Source organism: Aureobasidium namibiae (assembly GCF_000721765.1).
Source record: "Aureobasidium namibiae CBS 147.97 unplaced genomic scaffold scaffold_19, whole genome shotgun sequence".
NCBI lineage: Eukaryota > Fungi > Ascomycota > Dothideomycetes > Dothideales > Saccotheciaceae > Aureobasidium > Aureobasidium namibiae.
Genome location: NW_013581190.1, coordinates 283,388 through 302,306, shown reverse-complemented (window position 1 = coordinate 302,306; position 18,919 = coordinate 283,388). Strand labels below are relative to the sequence as shown.

The window sequence follows — 18,919 nt, the reverse complement described above, 5'->3', positions numbered from 1 at the left end:
TCACCCGAGCTCAATTGGAAGGCCATAGTTGTCGCGATAGGTCAAGTGCGTGGGTGAGAGGTCGCCATGTTGTCGGCATTCCGCGCGCAGCCCATCTATGAGCTCAAGCAACAAGACAAGTCCAAGATCGAGTCGGTCCTAGCATATGGTATGTCCACTGTTGGGACTCCGAGAGAAGGGCACTGATGGTTACTCTAGGCGATAGACTCCTTGTAGGTCTCAACACAGGCACACTCCGTATATACCGTGTCAACGAAATCACCGAACCACCCCAGGATGCGACACGATCAAACTCTCGCGCCGTCGACCTGGTGCGCGAGGAAGAGAAATTCTCTAGAAGGGCGATACAGCAGCTGGCCATAATCAAGGAAGCTAACATGCTCGTCTCCCTCTCCGACGGCTATGTCTCGATACACGACCTCCAAACCTTCCAACTGCAGGAGAAACTGGACAAAACAAAGGGCGCAACCGCTTTCGCCGTCACCTCCAACGTCATAAAAGATCCCGTCACCGAAATTCCCACCCTCGTCTCTCGTCTGGCTGTTGCTGTTAAGCGTCGAATTCTATCATGGAGTTGGCAAGATATGGAACTGTCCCCTGACGTTCAAGAGGTGACACTACCACATTCGCCAAAGTCGCTGTTATGGGCTACTGCTACCAAGATGCTTGTTGGTCTGGATCCCGGCTTCTCAATAGTTGATATCGACACTCTGACCATCACCGATGTAATCAGACAAACCCCCACCGGCAATGTCAGATTTGGCGCCGTCACTTCTTCAGGCATGGGCTATATGGGCATGGGAAGCTGGGTCCCCAAACCCATGGCGACCAACCTCACAAACAACAAGATGCTTATAGCAAAAGATGTCAACACACTGTTCATCGACACGGACGCAAAACCTGCCGATAAACGCCAAATCCCCTGGGCCTTTGCTCCCGAGGCCATTGGTTACTCATACCCCTACCTACTATCGCTGCAGCAGACTACTAAGGGCGCTCTGGACGTCAGGAGTCCCGACACCCTCAATCTCCTCCAAACCATTTCTCTCCCCGGTGCCTCGATGCTCCATGTTCCCCAACCCAACATTAGCTTGGCACATGCCGGTAAAGGCTTCCTGGTCGCCAGTGACAGATGTATCTGGCGTATGGTTGCTCTCAACTATGAAGCCCAGGTCCAACAGCTTGTCGAAAAGACAAAATTCGATGAAGCCATCAGTCTATTGAACATGCTGGAAGATACATTGCTGAAGGACAAACAAGGTTCAATCAGAGAAATCAGTATGCTCAAAGCTCAGACTTTGTTTTCCCAGCAAAAGTACAGACCAGCCTTAGACCTTCTGACCGATGTTTCTGCACCACCGAAGCGTGTCGTCTCGTTATATCCCAAATCTATCGCCGGAGACCTCTCAACTGTTGAAGACCCACCGGAGCTCACTGACTCAGAAGAACCTTCTGGTGAGACGAGTGCTGCAGAGGAAAATTCGTCGCAGCCCGAAGAACAAGTCAAGACCACCCAGACTCCTTCCAAATCTGTGCTGGGCAAGTTCAGACCATCTGCAGCCAAAGACGACTCTGATACAGCATCGATTCGGTCTTTCCGTACTACTAGCGAAGCACCTCGAGAGAAGCCTGCGAAAGATGCACCCTTGACAGGCTCTGACTTGAAGGCTGCCGTTATGGCTCTCTGCTCCTACCTAGCTCAATCACGAGTACAAGTCCAGAAGTACATGAACACAGATGGTACTCTGAGAACAGAGATGTTTGCGGGCTCTACACCACCATTTAGCAACCTCGTTGAGCTGCCTGAAGGGGCTGAAAATGTTGACTGGCAAGCTGAGCTGTTAGAAGTTGCCAAACTGGTCGACACAACTCTTTTCCGTGCTTACATGCTCGCACTGCCATCACTAGCTGGACCACTCTTCCGTCTTGACAACTTCTGTGATCCGCATGTTGTTGAAGAGAAGTTGTACGAGAGCGGAAGGTACAACGATTTGATTGACTTCCTCTATGGCAAGAAGTTACATCGTGAAGCTTTGGAACTCTTGGAAAAGTTTGGTCGCAATGAAGCAGCAGAAGAAGTCATGCCTGCATTGAGAGGTCCTGACAGAACGATTGCCTACCTGCAGAACCTTCCAGCTGAGCTCATTGACATCATTTTAGAATTCGCAGAGTGGCCTATCAAGGTCAATGCGGAAAAGGGTATGGAGATTTTTGTGGCGGATACCAGAAACGCGGAGAGTCTGCCTAAGGACAAGGTACTGAAGTTCTTGGTCCCACTGGACAAGTCTCTTGCAGTGCAGTATTTGGAACACGTCATCCTAGAGCTGAATGACAAGACGCCAGAGTTCCATCAGAAGCTTGTCGACCTCTATCTGGAAAAGTTGCGGGACAATAAGGGCAGTAGCGATGAAGAGCGAAACAACGCTCGATCCAAGTTGGAAGAATTTCTGCGGAACAGCACGCAATACCACAAGCTCAAGACTTTCAACCAGCTACCTGCCGATGGTAAGCAAAAATCGCCCGCTTGTCGAAACATCCATGCTAACCTGATGAACCAGATCCTGATGTGTACGAAGCCCGCGCAATCGTCCTCTGCGCAATGGGAAACCACAAACAAGCTCTTCAGATCTACGTCTTCCAGATTTGCGACCACGAGAAAGCAGAAGAATACTGCAACAAAATCTACCTCTCGGCATCGACCACTTCCTCAGCGCCTGTCGGCTCGAACCCCAACACTGGCAGCCAAACCTACGAAAAGAGCAGTATGGCCAGCGACCCTGAAGACCAGCAACCAAACGTCTACACCACGTTACTTTCACTATACCTCAAACCGCCGAGTCCACACAAAGTGCAATGGGAACCTGCATTGCAGTTGCTGTCCAAACACGGCCCGAGACTTCCTGCTGCCAACACCCTAGACTTGATGCCCAGCGACCTACAAGTGAGCGAACTATCCTCCTACTTCCTTGGCCGCATCCGCAGCGCCAATACCGTCGTACGTGAGGAACGTATCATCGCTTCCCTTCAGTCCGTCATGAAAATCAGTCTCTCTTCTGAGCTCGCCTTTGGACCTGAGCACATGCAACAGAAAGGTGGAAGGAGTAGAAGAGTCGTCATCAGAGAGGAAGACCATTGCAGAGTTTGCCACAAGAGATTCGGCAACTCGGCCGTGAGGGTCTATCCAGATAATGAGGTTATCCACTACGGATGTGTAGGAAGAAGTGGAGTGCAAAGGATGAAGACGGGTCAAGGACAAGGCCTACAAGCTTTGAGACAGTTACCTTGGGGTTAGAAGAGGGAGTTGAGCATTGTTAGAAGAGGGAGTTGAGCATTGTTAGAAGAGGAAGAGGACGAGTTTAGAGAAGGAAAGATACCCGAATGCTATGTTTTTGATGCCATCGTTTCCCTCCTGATATGCTTGTCTATGGTCATGCTGTTGTTCAGATGGACTACTCGTGCGTGAACACAATGCATCGAAACGTGGACCGATCGCAAAAGACATGCGCTTGGAAGAACATCAACCTGGACCCCAAGCGCGCGCTCGGTGCCTGGAACATGCAGGTGTCGCTATGGTGGATGAGTTACAGCATGTTTTGTGCTACCATAGTACACATTCCCACTGCATGTCACTAAGCGAGATAGTGATCATGTGTCAACTCGTTCTCCCCGACCAGAACTAAAAGATATCTCACAATTACTTCAGCCACCTTAGTTGTGGGAGAGAGTAATATCTTTCTGCACGGGTCATCGGCGCTGTTGTTCTGCTGTGTCTATGTACGCCATAGATGCAGTGGATAGTCAGAGAGAAAGAGTGTCAAGAGTGTAAGTGGTCTTCATCAGAGATGACGATGGGCTGAAGTGGGTCAAGCATAAGGGAAAGCGATCAAAGGAAAAGAGCAGGTAGGTATGCTTGTCTCATGCTATTAATGCAAGGATGGTCTGACCATGAGCTAGTTATTTTTTCTTCTTGTGAATGCTTTGTTGTTTGAACTAGCACACCGAAGAATGTTTGATGTTCTGTCGTCTCGTCCATCTCTGTCGTCTCGTCCATCTGATTTGTCCCTCTTCTGTTGCTTGCTCTTCTTTGAAGCCGAGTTCCAAGGCTCATCTGCGAACTTGCGCTTAGGTGCGTTGCGAGCGGAGCGGTGTGGTAAAGAATCATCATCTTCCTGCTTGATCTGGGCAACCTTCTTTCCTTTCGATCTGCTGGGTGTAGTTGCAACTCGCTGTTTCTGGGGTGTATGAGGCTCAGACTCAGTGCGTTCTGCCATGGTTTCTTTCTTGATCTTGGTTTGCTGGTGCGACTTCTCTTCGAGCTTTCTTTGAGAGACGCGAATTGAACGACGGGGTGAAGGGTTGATTGCCGGGTCGTGTGCGGTTGGTCTCTCTTCTTCAGCTGCATTTCCTTTGATCACCTGAGCTTTCGATTCCTCTGTTGTAGTAGAGGTTTCGGGTGCCAGGATGTTTGTAGAAGGCGCGACAGGCTCAAGTTTGACTTCCACGCCTTCCTCCACTTCTTCTTTGATATCCTGTTCAGTCTCAGCGATTCTGATCTTGCACTGCTCTTGGATGGCTTACAGGATCGACTTCCCCAGTCATCCACCATGAGAAGGGTGTGTTCATCGCAAAGATAGAGACACTCAGCGCTCTCATCGCTTCCCTAGCAAGCAACGCCTCAACCGCAAACCTTGCAGCTTCCACACATGTGACCCACTCGCGCACGGGATGATCGTAGAGATATGCGATCATTGAATGGTCCTTGTAGTGCACATACTGCTCTGTCTTTACCAAAGACCAGGAGCGTGACGGGCTAGTGGTGGTCTGGTAAGCAAAGTTGCGCTCGATGATTTCTCGTTGCTCGAGAGGGATATTGAGACGACGATTCTCAGGGATAGGTAATGGAGATGGTTGTCCAGGCTGAGGTCTGTAGAGGAGAGCTCGCGTGATTCTGGTGTCCAGAGGGAGGATCGGGTAGAGGAAGTCGAGAGGTGCCACGTTTGCTGTGTAACAAACAGTGATGGTTGTGGATCTCTTGCGAACAAGAGCCGACGCACCAGGCCTCCAAGTACTTCTGCTGGTTTTAAGCTGGAACAAAAGACGCCAAAATGCCAAAGGACAAACGTGGAAGAGGGAAAATGATGTGAAAGGCGCAACTTGGACTCGGAAAGTACAACGACGACGACGAACGATGGTAATCAGCGTCGGAATATCTGGTACGTGAGCGCTTGATATGTAATTGTGTTGTGCAAGGGAGACATGAATCCTGCACCTAGTATCCCTGCCAGCACATTGTTATGTCTATCTACAACAGCCTTTTTAAGTGTCGACGGCGCAATCGGAACATATTCAGCCAACCCCGATGTGATATTACGGGTGCAGAGACTTTTCTGATGTCGACAGAGGTTCTCTCAAACCGCTTGGGAAAGCATACTCGGCAATGCCATGTGGGAAACGAGACCTGGATGACAGGACACAACTACGTTTACTTCTCGAATCTCAGTAAGCACCTCCCTTCGAATAAAGATCAATATCGCAAGACCCGATTGGATGTATCTGAGGAGGTTGGATATATACCTACAATGATTCAGAGACATGAGCAGGTGGCACATCAAGAGCCGTGAGAATTTCCATTAAAGTCAATATCTTCTTCTAGCTTCTGTTTGCCAGAACAAGACTGTCATGAGAGGTCGAGGGACATGTCTTGGGCGTATTGTTGCATGCTTCCTGAGAAGATAATATGCTTACGCACCTGATGACCGACGTTCTCAGCTGGAATGATCAGTCTGCTTCAGTTGTGCGACGACGTAGATCCAGAAGCCTTGGTTGCTTGATGGTAGATATAGACCATTGGCAAGGTAGGGTTGCGAGGCGCGTGGAAGGAGGGTTGAGTCATTTCCTCATGGCAGAAGATTCGTGTATGCGGATCGTGTATGGCGCAACACATCACAGAATGGCCTCCCCAGAATGCTCGCCCTCGAAACCGTATGCAGCCAGCTTCTTGTGTCTGATCTTCTCCTGCTTCTTCTTTTGTGCCTGCTCTTGCTTGTGTAGCTCGAAAACTTGGTCGACCGTTGTTTGCTGGAAGGTAGGGGGCACATAGTCGTCTCTATCCAAATCCTTCGGAGCTGGTCAGCAGGAGTTTCCGAGCGGGTTGAGGCTGAGCAGCGTACGATTTCACCAAGCAGCAAGACGTTCTCTCCTCTGACGAGGAAGAGACCACGGTCGACATCGGCATATAGGTTTTGGGCGAAGAGACGCTCGACTGTATCCTGAAGAACAAGGTTTCCTGGTCGTGTCAACGACTGCGATAGAGGATTGTCGCAAAGAGTGCCTTCATACCGAACTGGTCCCAACTCCTCAAGACACCGATCAGTTTCCTGCCGTCGCGAAGTGATACCATAAGCTTCTCTGCGGGTCAAATCAATCAGTCTTGTCCTTGCAACTCAACACGTGGCATGCGACAAAGCAGGGTATGCTCACTGTCGGTCAAGTCGAGCAGTTGTGCTGCTGTTGTGAACATTTGCGGCGGCAATTGGGGAATGGGTGGAGGCATTTGGTTACCACCACCGAGCGGCGGCGGCGGAGGAGCGTTCTGCTGCATGTTCATGTTATCCATTCTGTGAGACAAGTCTTGATTGTATTGATCTGTTCCTCTGTCGACTTTCCTTAGCTCAGGTGACCGGCGCGCTATTGCTCGGTGCTCGGTGCTCGGTGCTCGGTGCATGCATGACGTGGGCAAACTCTGATCACATGACAAGACCCGTCTCTCAGTTACCCAGCTACCTTCAGGAGTCACTTTCACACACAATGACCCTCTAGGGTTACAGTCAGAAAGCCCAGTCACTACACCAATACACAACAATGAAGTCTGATCAAATCGATACAGGTCTGAAGAAGAGGGTATATTCATTTACCAGTAGTACACATTAGGTTATCCGAGGCCTTCCGACTATCAAAAGTGCCTCCTCATTCCCTTCGCCATAGCCAACTCCGCTTCGACGTGGCCTTCAACCCCGTATTAACTAAGCACACTCGACGCTGCCAAACCACATTTTCGTAACTCGTAGCGGTGCTTGGAGATTCTGAAAGAGCACCAGCTGGTGTCTGCTTAGACAAGCAGGAGAGCGGCAAGAGCAGCAGCACCCATCATGGGGCCGACAGTCTGGATAGGGGCGCCGGCAGTGGCCACGACCGAAGATGCAGCTGAGCTGGCACCACCGGCAACGCTTGAGGCACCGCTGGAAGCACGAGATGCGGCAGAGCTGGCACCCGAAGTGGCAGCAGAAGCGCCGCTGGATGCACGCGAAGTGATGGAGCTGGCACCCGAGCTGGCACCGCTGGCAGCAGACGAAGCACCAGAGCTGGCAGCTCCAGCAACGCTAGAGGCACCGCTCGAAACGCCAGACGAAACAGATGAGGCACCCGAGGAAGCGGCAGCTCCAGCGCTGGAGGCGACCGACGAGGCACCTGAGGCGGCGCTAGATGCGGCAGAGCTGGCAGCAGATGCGGCACTGGAGGCAGCGGACGAGGCGACTGAAGCAGCGGATGAGGCACCAGAGCTGGCGGCAGACGCGGCGCTGGAAGCACCTGAGCTCAAACCAGAGGCGGCACTGGAAGCTCCACTCGAGGCACCACCGACGATGCCACCGACGATAGGAACGACGGAGTAGATCGTAGAGAAGCCAGTGGTGGTAGGGATGGTGCTACCATCAGTGGTGACGGTGCCGACAAGGGCCGAGGTGGTGATGGCAGAAGAAGTGCTGCCAGACGACTGTTGGGCGCCGGAGGAGGTCTGGGCTGCGGATCCGGAAGATCCAGCGGCAGCAGCAGCGCCGGCTGAGGTGGCTGATGCGTAGACAGATCCAGAGCTGGACACGCTGCCCAGGATCGAGGCGACCGAGTTGGCAGTAGAGCCAGCACCGGCTATCAAAGGGTCAGTATGGGGGAAAGTGAAGTTCTGCAATGGATTTGATGCTCACCAGCGCAGTAGGCGTTGGCAAAGGCAATGGCAGCGACGGCCTCTTGAGCGGAACAGGCCTGGTTGGAGCAATCGCGGACACCGTAGCCAAACTCAGGCTTGGAGCAGTAGCAAGCGATGTCGCCGTTGGTGCAGCCAAACTCGGTCACGGACTTGCCAACCATGGCGTTGAAGCAGTTTTGCTACAGACAATTGCGTCAGTGTATTGCAATGCAGACAGATCGATGAGAAAAACTTACAGCGCATGTGCTGAGACCCTGCTGGGCGGCAGCCAGGGCGGCACCGCCGACGATGAGAGAGATGGCGTACTTCATTGTGATGGTAGATGCTGCGTTGTAGGATACCAGATAGTGATCGTTGACGAGGAACGGTAAGGGCACGAGGTTGGAGTGTGGAGAATGAAACGACTATCGATGGAGGGGATAGATGAGAAGATGTAGTCGAGACGCGAGGGAGAAGTAATTCGGAGGCAGGTTGTTGATGGCTGGTCGGATGCGCAGTGACGATGGGAGCTCTTTCTTAAATTCCCGTCCATGGCGCCCACTACGATGCGGTCACGCAGCTACTTTCACTTTCTGACAACACTAAACTCAGCGATACCGTGCACTCGTCGGCCGAGACTGCCTCCCACTTTCCCACATTTCCACCTTTTCTTGATTCACCAGCCAGCCTGCGCCATCCGCATACAGCGTCCCACGTAGCTTTTGCTTGCATATGATGAAGGTGACCATGATCGGCGCAATCCCCTCGGCCGCGCTAAAATGGCGCTTGCTCGCTCTTGGCGGCCCAGTGCAGGAACCGTCTGGAACTGCTCCCAACTTCTCCTGCCGTTGGAGAAATGAGACCAGGACTCTTGCATGCTCCCGCGCATATCGCGACCTGGTCGCCAATTCCACCTTCCACCCTGCGTTATAGCTCCTAGTCGTCCGTGAAATAGATGCGGTGGCTCTGATAGGAGAATTCCGCGGTTCCCCAGATCGAACTACTGTACCATCGCCCTGCAGGCCGCTGTGGCGCTGCCGCTTGCAGCAGCTTGTTCGCGCCTGGCCAAAACCTTGCTCTCGTTGCTTTTCCGCCCAAACTCCAACGGAGCCCTGACGATCATTGATATCACACTATTGATTGACATCATCCTCGAGCTCCACGATTTGATTTCTTGTCTCACTCGCGAGCTCTATCCACGATCTCCATGACTGGCTTTCATCATGGATTTGTAACCTCGATGAGAGGGCCCTTGCCGAGTGCCAACTTCCTTGTTTTCATGCAGGTACGTGAAGGCTACTTGTGCCACACCGCCACACCCCAGCCACACCTCTCTGCCTCTCGACACCGCGGTCCGCCGGTAAGATCTGAAGCACTCGTTTACCATGACCGGCAGCGACGTCCCCTGGTACTACTGTGTGACAGTTGACAGAGCAGCAAATTAACAAAGGACCCCTGCGTGTCTCTCCACGAAATGCTAGGATCCAAACATTTTGTGCGTCCCGTCTCCTTCGTCTTGCACAGGGTATACTTTTTTCGCTTCAGATTCTGAGACTACAGTACAATATAGACGGTGGTGCACCTCACACGTGCGATCTTATTCCCGCACCACGGACCCTTGTGGGCGGTCAATCGAACCATAACCCGTGCAACCCATCCCCCACGATTCTGTGGCTTCACGGTGCATTGTCTTGCTCTGGGCTCGGATGAGGCTTGACTTCACTTTACCCAGCCTCCACCACTCAATCGCTATCTCAAATATACACTGAGATGGCGCAGGAATCTCGACCGACGGCTGGTAATCGTGTCGCACGTTCGCTTGGATGGATGCGTTTGTTGTTGTGTGTTGTAACAACAAGTCTCTCAAAAGACTCTTCGGCGTGGTCTACGATCCTGATTCTTGGAATTGCAATAAAAGCATCGTCCAATCGGAGTGCGCAACACTTGAATTGTGTTCCCAGCCACATGCATCACATGCTGACACAATATGTTTTTCGAGATCTTGACCAAGATGAGCAACCCTACTCGTACTTTCGCTGACCACAGTCCTGCTTTGCTGCATATTAATCAGTAGATGATCTGCTCTCTCGGTCTCCCCGACATCAGGCGGACAGACACATCAATATACCGCGTACGACAGCATGGCTGGGTATTTGAAGTTTATCCTGCTTTCGAGTGGACTAGCAGCGCAAATCGTGTGGCTTGCTCCTCGGAACAAACAACTCAAACTCCATCATTGCTAGGAGGATGACCCTGTTCGTATTTCCCACCATTTATGTATTCTTTATATACAGAGTCAGGAAGCATCTTCTCCATGCGTATATCTTAGAGCTTGTCATCTCCGAGAATTAAGAAGAAAAGTCAAGAAAAAAAAATCATGGTCCTTGTCCCAGAAACACAATTGCTGAACGTGTCACTGATTTGGGAATATCAATGCTAACAACTGCGAAACAAGACACGGGAGAGCGTTGCACACACTGTGCAATGACATGACCAGACGAGTTCTTCGTCCTTGCATGCCATCATGCGTCACTGAGCTGTCTCGTCTCTCCTTGAGTACGTTTGGCATCCAGACCACGCAACGCAAAGACTCCATGCAGAATACTGATTAAGACATCGACGCAATGTGACAGACTCAAGTGCAGGGGATGAACAGCAGATTCTCGAATTTGTTGAACCGGAACCGCGAGATACAGACACCCAGGCTGCATTGGTCCCGACGACTGGTCTGCGGTGCCGTTGAGCCATATCGGTTTCTGGGACTCAGCATTCGCAAGGCACAACGCATTGTTGTATCCTAACGTCGACGAGGTAGATGAGCAATTATGATAGTCACCTTTGTTGTCTCTCGGCTTCTCGAGTGACGCTTCTTTCTGCACTTCGACTCGGAACGAGAATCTCTGACTGGAGGTCGACTTACAACCCTTCCAGCAAAAAAAGCTTGGATGACTGGAAAACGAAGGAGCAGTCGGGTGTCACTCGCTGGTGCCGACGAACCATCTCTGGCTCCTGATTGCTCGCAAAGAGGTAACCTCATGATTGATATGCCTGGTGTGCCGATTTGCTCTCTGGGGTCCAACCAAGCTTGTCGATACAAGATTGTAGGTAGTTGTTTGGTCCAGGAGATTCCGCATCGATCAACACCTAAGCATGAGATATTGAGGCTCAGAGCACTATAGAAATAACATGTCGACGGTATTGTACTCACATGATTTGGCTCTGACTAATCTCATCCACTGGCGCTCGCTGATGATAGACTCTGGAAGCGTACACAAAACCCATTAGCACTCTAGCCAACATCGATATCCCTGTCAAGCTAACAATGGCTCGTCAAAACAACCCAGTAAATTATCACGTTCCAAGCGCAAGAAGAGGCCTGCTCCCACGTCAGGACCACCAAAGCAAGAGGAACAAGAGCGTGAGTCGATATCGATGTTGCACTTGGCCTTGTGCCATCTCAGTCTATCATATCTAGCGCATTCCCACCATCACATTCGAAATCTGGATAGAAGATAATAAGGCCATGCGCCTGGGTGATCAAACCCAGCGGCTTGGTTCAGCAGCGAAAGCTCCGTTTGCGTACCCCTCCACGCGATTGATGGGTTTGTTGACATCGCAAAGACGGAAATTTCAAAGAGAGACACATCTCCTCAGTGCAAACCTCCACAGAGCACATCAATAACCTCTTTGGTGATTGTTGTCAGTCACCTTCTCTTCTCACACCGCCACTGCTTCATCTCAAGAGCTGCGTCTGGTCTTGAACCCACTTTCCCTCTTCTTCCCTTCTTCAAGACTACTAGGATCTCGCTTATAGGCGAGTGTCGTTCAATCAGCCAGAATGCCTCCATATTCAGTACCTCGAGCCTTCACCATACTCTACCTCATATCCACTGACAACATTATCAGGGAGCTCACTTTCAAGTCCTACTCAAGACACCTCTGTCCACCGCCCTTGTCGAATTCATAACCGTCACTGCCGTACGCCTTTGTCTCTCACTATTTTCCCCTCGACTCTAGCTGATCATTATCGTCATAGCGCGAGTGGGAATCCTGCAACACAATCCACGTCCCCAACTACCCGAACCACCAAATCCTCGGCCGCATCCGCAACCTCGATGTCGAACTCTTCGGCCCTTTCCCTACTCTGGAAGAAGAACTGCTCAGTCTCGATTATACAGTCCGCCCTTTCGACCGCAGCAAATGCATGTCCATCTATGCAGACACAGAACTCAGAGACCGCACTTTGCTCCAAAAACTGCAGGATCAGCTTTACGAAGCTTTGAGGGATGATGGTTGGGACATCGCTTATGGGTTGGTTACCGAGACACAGGCAGACTGGGTCTTGGTGACAAAACTCGATCGAGTGAGTTCGTGCTGGCTTCACAGGATGGTCAAGCATGAGACAAAGGAGAATATACTGACACGCGATCGAATCAAGGAACGCTACAACCCCGAGAATCCATGTCCACCTGTCTTGACAGCAGTAGGAGCCGAATACAACACCATCGGCTACATCCTCGACAACGACATCTTCATCACAGCCGCCGAGAAGAATGTCAAACGCTTCTACATGCCCCACGCCCCTTGGGTCATTTACAAACTCCTCGACAAGACAATCGCTACAGAATACTCCCGCCACCTCCTCGAAGTCAAGCAAGAAAAGCAGCAGCAACACAAGCGCGAGAAGAGAAGAAACAAAAAGATGTTGCTGCAAAAGGGGAAGGGCACAGAACAAGAAAGACAAGGGGCGCTGGAAGCAAGCGGTAAAGATTTCAGGGTCGGAGGAAAGACTTATAGGAAGCACGACATTGATGAGATGATCGACGTTGCAGCTGGCACTGCTGAGGAAGACGCAGAGATGAAGATGCAGAAATTGGGAATTACAGAGGTTGAGCAAAAGACTATGCGCATTGCTGAGACTGGAACTGACAAGAGGGTTGGAGAGAGAGAGGTAGAGCAGAAAAAAGACACTCAGAGGAAGGAAGAGGCAAGGAAGAAGGAAGAGGTAGTGAAGAAGGAAGTTTGGGACACCCCTTGGAAGAAGAACTCGGGCGTCGATGAGATCAGAAAACCCAGTTGGTTCTTCTCGGGAGAAGATGCTCTCAAGAATGGTTAGATGGGGATGGAGAAACCAACAACCAAGGAAGGAGAAAGAGAAGACATACTTCTCGCAGACGGTACAGTACCTACTGGAATAGGTTCATACCGTAATCTCATTTGAAACAAGACTGCGCGAAAGTGGTCATACAAAAAAGTGTCATTATGCCCCGATGGCTGTTCCTGGTGGTATCTCTTTCCAACGCCTACCGATTTGTGTGCATCTAGACTCCTCGACTAGCCAGCCTCTCGCATGTCATATTCAAACCTCTGCTAAAGTCCAATTCCAAGCCAGCCCGCTGACTTTTGCCTTACTCGCATGAACTCCTGATGCTTGTGAAAAAATTGAAAGGGCTCACGCACCCACAACCCCCAACCCGTTGACCTGTCCTTGTCCTTGTCCCATGCTCCCAGTGTTTTTGCCCTTGACACCAACCCATCCCCTTCTCTGTCTGCCTGTCCTGCCTCTTCCCAGCCAATTGTACTTCAATTCTCGCGTCAGCCTCTCCACCACAGCTTGACTTTGATCGCCTGTCTGTGCTCCCGCGACAACACTGACACATTGCAACATCCGAGCTACGGTTTGAGTGACTTGTGCCGGATCTGCAAAGGTGGGTAGTTTGCCTGACGGATCAGGAGAGAACGAAGACGAAAAGGCAGGAGCAGAAGTCACACTATCGATGGATGTGGTCGGATAGTGTGACGTGCTGTGAGGAAGGGAGGTGCCGAAGCTGCCGGCTGAAGTATTTGAAGTCGCGCGGCTACGACTGTGTTGGACAGGTGGGCTGGAGACTATGGTTGTGTTGCCGCTGTCGAGGTAATTTGCATTGCTGTTATAGCTGCTTCCAAGTCGTGGAGACAACGAGCCACCTGTGGATGGTCTTTCGGCTCCTCCTGCCGCCGGGTTGGAAAAGCCTCTCCCACGGTTGCTTGACATTGGCGGCGAGGACGACAGATTGCTAGGTATTGGAGTAGTGTTTATACTGTCCAGCGATAGTCGCGAGAAGATTGCAAGCAGCGTTTCATGGCGTGGAAGGAGCACCACATCACGGAACACGATCAGGGCAATACGACGCACGTCTAGTTCTTCTCCGAGTCCAGGCATGCGATTCGATGTACTGCTCGTTATGGTCGCGCCTCCAGAACTACTCGGTCTCATCTCATCAAATGATGATGACTGCTTCCGTGTAAACGGTAGTGGCGGCATCTCAGCAGGTACAAAAGCGCCCCAGAACTCTTGAGCCTCCCTTGCACTCATTATACTGCCGTGACCCCTGAATTCGAGATCCAGGGGCAAGAAGACAGCTTGAATGAATGGAAGGATTGAGCTGAAGGTCGTCTGCCAGATGGCGACCAGGCGCGTGACAAGTCTTTCGTCGGGTACTCTCTGTAAGGTTTGCGCGAGAGAGGAGAAACCAGTTGTTAGCAATTCCCTCAAGTCCTCGACTAGAAGCACAGGAGCGCGCTTTTGTATGCACCGTCGTATGTGAACAGAGACCAACAAGTTGAAGTCTTCAATTGGTGTGCGCAGGTCTTCGCCAGAGAAGATGTTCAAAAGTCTTGCTTTTAACAAAGGCCAGGCATCGTCAGCTGTGATGCCGTGTAGACCCATGCTATTGCCCAGATTATTGAAAGCAGCAGCAGACATTGTAGGCTGTGGCTCGTACAGAGGTAGAGAAAATAGTGAATTGCTGCTAGGAGGACCAAGTATAGAAGCCGAGTCCAGACTGCTAGGACCGCCAAAGTCACTTCTGGAGTCGTCTCGAAGCAGATTGCCAGAAGTGTTGGACATGGTGGGTGTCAGGTTGGTAGCTGCAGCGGCCGCGGCCTTTTCTTCCTTTTTCTTCTCTCGCAGAGCACGTCCGCCATGTCGCAAATCCAGACCACTGACAGATTTTGAGAAGCCTGGAGATTGAGGGGTGAACGAGTACAAAGATTGTGGAGCATTAGGATCCACAGCAGTGGAATTGGACGAGGCCGAGGACAGAGGTAGGGCACCACGGTCCTTCTGCTTTTGCCTGGACAAAAAATGATGCCTGGGTTTCTCCTTGTCCTCCTTCTTGTCGAATGCAGCGGTGGCGGTGGTGGTGACGGGAACTAGGGTGGAAGTTGAAGTGTTCGCAGAAGAGTAGACGGAAGCAGCAGCAGACGAGTTCGGGTCAGTCAGGCTAGTCATAGAAGCACTCGCGAAACCAGCACGCAGCAGACCACGGTTGGGAGAGGGCAGGGCTGGAGCAGCCTTCTTGTCAAAGTCTTTGTCCTTTGTGATTCCGATGCTCTTTGGCTTGTGGAAGAGCTTCATCTTGGAACGCTCCTTGAGCTTTGGTTCGGCAGGGAGGGGAATGTGAGGGGCAGAGACGGGCTGATCGGCAGTCAGAGCGTGAGGTGAGGGCATAGGGCCTGGACTGCGAGGAAAGGCAACGTTGGCAGCAGTGGTAGCGGTGATCCTGCTGTCGATGTTGGAGGATTGCAAAGGAGGAGGGCTGAGAGCGGTGGGAGAGGCTATGCGAGGATCGTAACGAGTGGCAGCGACGTTGATGGGCTGCAAGGGCGGATTCGGACGCTTGCGGTCTGTGGGCGGGTTGTGCATGTGGTGCATGGCAGCTTGCGCAGCGATTTGAGAAGCGGGCATGTAGGACGGGTGGGGTAACGAGGGCTCGAAGAAGCCTTGGGAGTGCTGGCGGCCACGCGAATGGATGGATGGAGGGGCAGTTGGCGGGGGTGGAGGCGGAGAGGTGATGCGCAGTTGAGCATCGATTGACTGGCGAGGCTGGGGTCGCGAGAAGTTTGCGAGAGCAGAGGGCGGAGCGGTCGTGGCATGAGCAGTGCTGGGGCGGTTGGTGGACTGCTGGACGGCAGGGAGTTGTTTGGTAGTGGTGTCGTTGGCAGCGGCCGACATGCTCGAGGCGCTGCGATGGGCCCACGGCGGCCGCGGGACCAGGACCGGAGGAGAGGCTTGCCGCGGTCGAGGCCTCGGCGGAGGGTGGTCGTGTTGCTGTGGTGGTTGTTGATGGCTGTTCATGATGAATCGTCCATGGTGTCGCTGGCTCAAAGTGCCTTGAGAAATGTGTGGAGAGAAGGTTTGGGAGCGTCATTGACCCAAGCCTCTGAGAATCCCTTTGCTCGTTCCTGCCAAAAATAGCTGCTTCCTTCCTCCTGTCAACCCAAGCCTCCTGTCACGTCGAACCTCATCCTTGCGACTTCCAAGAGCCACATACTTTGCACGTATAAAGCCCCATCGACATGTCTGCCCACCTGACCGCCGTCTACACGTCGCCCACAGCGACCAACACCTTCTCTTCCCCGCTCGAGTCCGCCCCCACCCAACACACCTCGTCCACAGACAAGTCGCAATACCTCGCCGACTTGCGCCAAAAGGTTTCGCGCTTACAAGACGACATCAACCAATTCTTGACAGACAAGATGGATCAGGACAAGGCTGCCACTGACGCTCCCAACGACGACCACAGGGAAGAGGACATGTACGGTGAGGAAGTCGTCGATGAAGCCTGAACATCCATATATCTACACTATTCGTCTACATTATCATCGTGCCTCAACAACCATGCATCAATGAATTGCGAGGCCATTCATACCCAGTATCGCCCCAAGTCTGCCCGTCACAAAATCAGTATGTTGCTCAGCATTCAGTATACATCGCTTGACTCACCGTGTAATTAGGGTTTTCGTATGCCTCTGGGTGGCTTTTGATGTACTCGGTCGTCTCGAAGCCCGGCGGGTCGCACGTCACACTCTCCTCGCCCTCTTTCTGGTAGATTCTTACATAGTCAACGCGCATGATTGCTGGGAACGACACGGCTGTCCAGTTGATCGCTACCCAGTTCTCAGAGATACCCAGGTTGAGGATCATCGACATTGGCTGCACATGACATGTCAGTAGGCTTTGGTCACACTCAGAGTAGTTTATAAATACCTCTTCGCTGATGATCCTCTGTCCAACGTTACCATTCGGTCCAATCGCTCTAGCATCAAACTTCATCATCTCTTGTCCAGCAACCGTCCACGCAATGAAACTATCTTCCGTAACTCCGGGCACATACTCGAAGGCGTACCGCTGATATGCCTTTCCATCGTACCAACCGTTGTTCAACATCGTGGTTGTAGACACTGCTTGTTGAAACGGTCCTCCTGTCCATGTATTCAAGAAAGAAAGGCTGTAATCCGGGATCTCCATGAAATTTGCGTCAGGATACCACCAGACATCGAAGGGAGCAATCTGATAACTTTGAGTTGCCACACCAAGACCAAGTCCAGAATAATCGGCTGACACCTCAATGACATCGATCTCAGGAGCTCCACGTCCTTTGCCTGGAGTGGGGTGATCTTGGCCCGGACATACGCAGTTGGCAAGCTTCTGTCCCGGTAGCTTGTTCATACCACTACTGTCAGATTGGTTCGGGGTTATTCCGGCATCGCAGTCGTCGTAGGTGTATGGCCATGTACCGTCCGTCGTAGCTAGATATCCAGGTCGACCGAGGTTGCCGAGACTCCAGGCGCCTGGCCATAGGGCATGCACACCAGCAGGACCGGGCAAACTCACCGAGACTTCCATCATTCCTCCCTTGAAACATAGTTGGTTCCATGAGTTCAACATGCCACTGCGGAATTGGAGACCGTGGTTACCAAAGGCGTCGAGTTGAAGATGTAGAGCTCCGTCCCATGTATTAACCGCATCCGGATCATACCACTCGAGATCTCTGGTCGCTCCGTACCAAATGTCTGGAGCGAACCAATATGGATCATCGCCAGGGTAGAACGTCCTGTTGATATCGTTGAATTCGTCGCTGAAAACCAGATTGAGCTTATCGCCATTGACACCGACTCTCGTTCTCTCTGCTTTGGGTGTGTCTGGGTCGATCAGACCAGTACGCATATTCTTCAGAAGCGGCCATTTCCGACTAGCATTGACTGTTGCCCACGTCACTTCGTTGTCGCCATATCCCCACATCTGGTCTAGTGGCGTATCATTGTATCCGATGATGTTTATGCCTGACCAGCTGAGTACGGGCAACATGATGAAAACGCTGAGCAGACCAACTATCATGAGCACCAGACCGAGCGTATCCTGCAGATTTCTTCGTGAGAAGCGCTCCCGTAGTGTGGGCTTGAAGTTCTTGTCATCGTCGACCATCGGCAGGTGCATGTCATCGTCCCATTCTTTCTCATGCCAGTACAGAGGAAAACTGTAGCCTTGTTCTTCTGTGACCGGGGCGCCGAGTCTGTCGTCGAGATACGGGAAAAACGGCATGTTTGTGTCATTCTCACTAGGGAAGTCGGTTCTTGGAGAAGCAATGGACGCTATTGCAGGGGATGCTGCCGAATGAGTCGCAGGATGTGTTTCATCAGCAAACGGATTCGAGTTCCGCCTTGACATTGGTGTAGGAGCATCTCCCTCTTGATGTCGACTGCTATCCATAGAACTGCCACGAGGAAGCAAAGCTGTTAGATCTGTCGTTGATTGACTCGGTGTCTCAAAAGGGTTATAGTATCTATCAAAGTCGCGACCAAGATCCCTGACAGACCTGGGAGTCGCCATCCTTGACAGGCTCGTGGAAGAACTGACGTTCCTCATGCTGTATGGTCGTGAACTAGACCGCGAAGCTGGAATCTGCGGTGGAGGTAACAGTCCCTGGCCCAGTGCGATCCCTGCAGCGTTCGCATCTCGTGTGCGTGTGTTATGCAGTGAGCCAATTGAGCCATCCCTTGACCAGTGGTTTGATGTATTCGAATTTGTAGAGCGATGGAGGGTGGATGGAGTCGGCGGACTTTGTCGAGGGAGGCCTTCGTTGCTGGTCTGTCTGCTTAAGCCTCGAGACCGGCTATCTAGTGTTCCCGGCTGTA

At 51.9% G+C, this 18,919-nt stretch overlaps 7 protein-coding genes across 7 annotated transcripts; 3 read left to right on the top strand and 4 right to left on the bottom strand.

Annotated features, from left to right (window-relative positions):
• Window positions 1-66: 66 nt before the first annotated feature.
• M436DRAFT_55402 (vacuolar morphogenesis protein AvaB) lies at window positions 67-3,292 on the top strand (the record flags this gene model as incomplete). Its single annotated transcript, XM_013568438.1, has 3 exons — window positions 67-148; window positions 199-2,505; window positions 2,559-3,292. The coding sequence occupies 3 exons, from the start codon at window positions 67-69 to the stop codon at window positions 3,290-3,292; spliced, it is 3,123 nt and encodes a 1,040-aa protein (XP_013423892.1).
• Window positions 3,293-5,943: 2,651 nt separating this feature from the next.
• On the bottom strand, window positions 5,944-6,520 carry M436DRAFT_55167 (Sm-like ribonucleoprotein; the record flags this gene model as incomplete). The annotated part of the gene is made up of 4 exons (XM_013568381.1): window positions 5,944-6,117; window positions 6,171-6,286; window positions 6,340-6,408; window positions 6,481-6,520. The coding sequence occupies 4 exons, from the start codon at window positions 6,518-6,520 to the stop codon at window positions 5,944-5,946; spliced, it is 399 nt and encodes a 132-aa protein (XP_013423835.1).
• A 588-nt stretch (window positions 6,521-7,108) lies between these two features.
• M436DRAFT_85198 (uncharacterized protein) lies at window positions 7,109-8,292 on the bottom strand (the record flags this gene model as incomplete). Its single annotated transcript, XM_013568535.1, has 3 exons — window positions 7,109-7,923; window positions 7,980-8,160; window positions 8,218-8,292. The coding sequence occupies 3 exons, from the start codon at window positions 8,290-8,292 to the stop codon at window positions 7,109-7,111; spliced, it is 1,071 nt and encodes a 356-aa protein (XP_013423989.1).
• Window positions 8,293-11,282: 2,990 nt separating this feature from the next.
• M436DRAFT_66990 (uncharacterized protein) lies at window positions 11,283-13,076 on the top strand (the record flags this gene model as incomplete). Its single annotated transcript, XM_013568490.1, has 3 exons — window positions 11,283-11,378; window positions 11,867-11,938; window positions 11,997-13,076. 3 exons carry the CDS (start codon window positions 11,283-11,285, stop codon window positions 13,074-13,076), a joined length of 1,248 nt encoding a protein of 415 aa, XP_013423944.1.
• Window positions 13,077-13,412: 336 nt separating this feature from the next.
• M436DRAFT_55266 (HbrB-like protein) lies at window positions 13,413-15,689 on the bottom strand (the record flags this gene model as incomplete). The annotated part of the gene is made up of 2 exons (XM_013568406.1): window positions 13,413-13,681; window positions 13,733-15,689. 2 exons carry the CDS (start codon window positions 15,687-15,689, stop codon window positions 13,413-13,415), a joined length of 2,226 nt encoding a protein of 741 aa, XP_013423860.1.
• A 611-nt stretch (window positions 15,690-16,300) lies between these two features.
• M436DRAFT_55246 (uncharacterized protein) lies at window positions 16,301-16,570 on the top strand (the record flags this gene model as incomplete). The annotated part of the gene is made up of 1 exon (XM_013568399.1): window positions 16,301-16,570. The coding sequence occupies one exon, from the start codon at window positions 16,301-16,303 to the stop codon at window positions 16,568-16,570; it is 270 nt and encodes an 89-aa protein (XP_013423853.1).
• Window positions 16,571-16,613: 43 nt separating this feature from the next.
• Window positions 16,614-18,326, bottom strand: M436DRAFT_85194 (beta-glucan synthesis-associated; the record flags this gene model as incomplete). Its single annotated transcript, XM_013568534.1, has 3 exons — window positions 16,614-16,670; window positions 16,728-16,937; window positions 16,992-18,326. The coding sequence occupies 3 exons, from the start codon at window positions 18,324-18,326 to the stop codon at window positions 16,614-16,616; spliced, it is 1,602 nt and encodes a 533-aa protein (XP_013423988.1).
• Window positions 18,327-18,919: the final 593 nt, after the last annotated feature.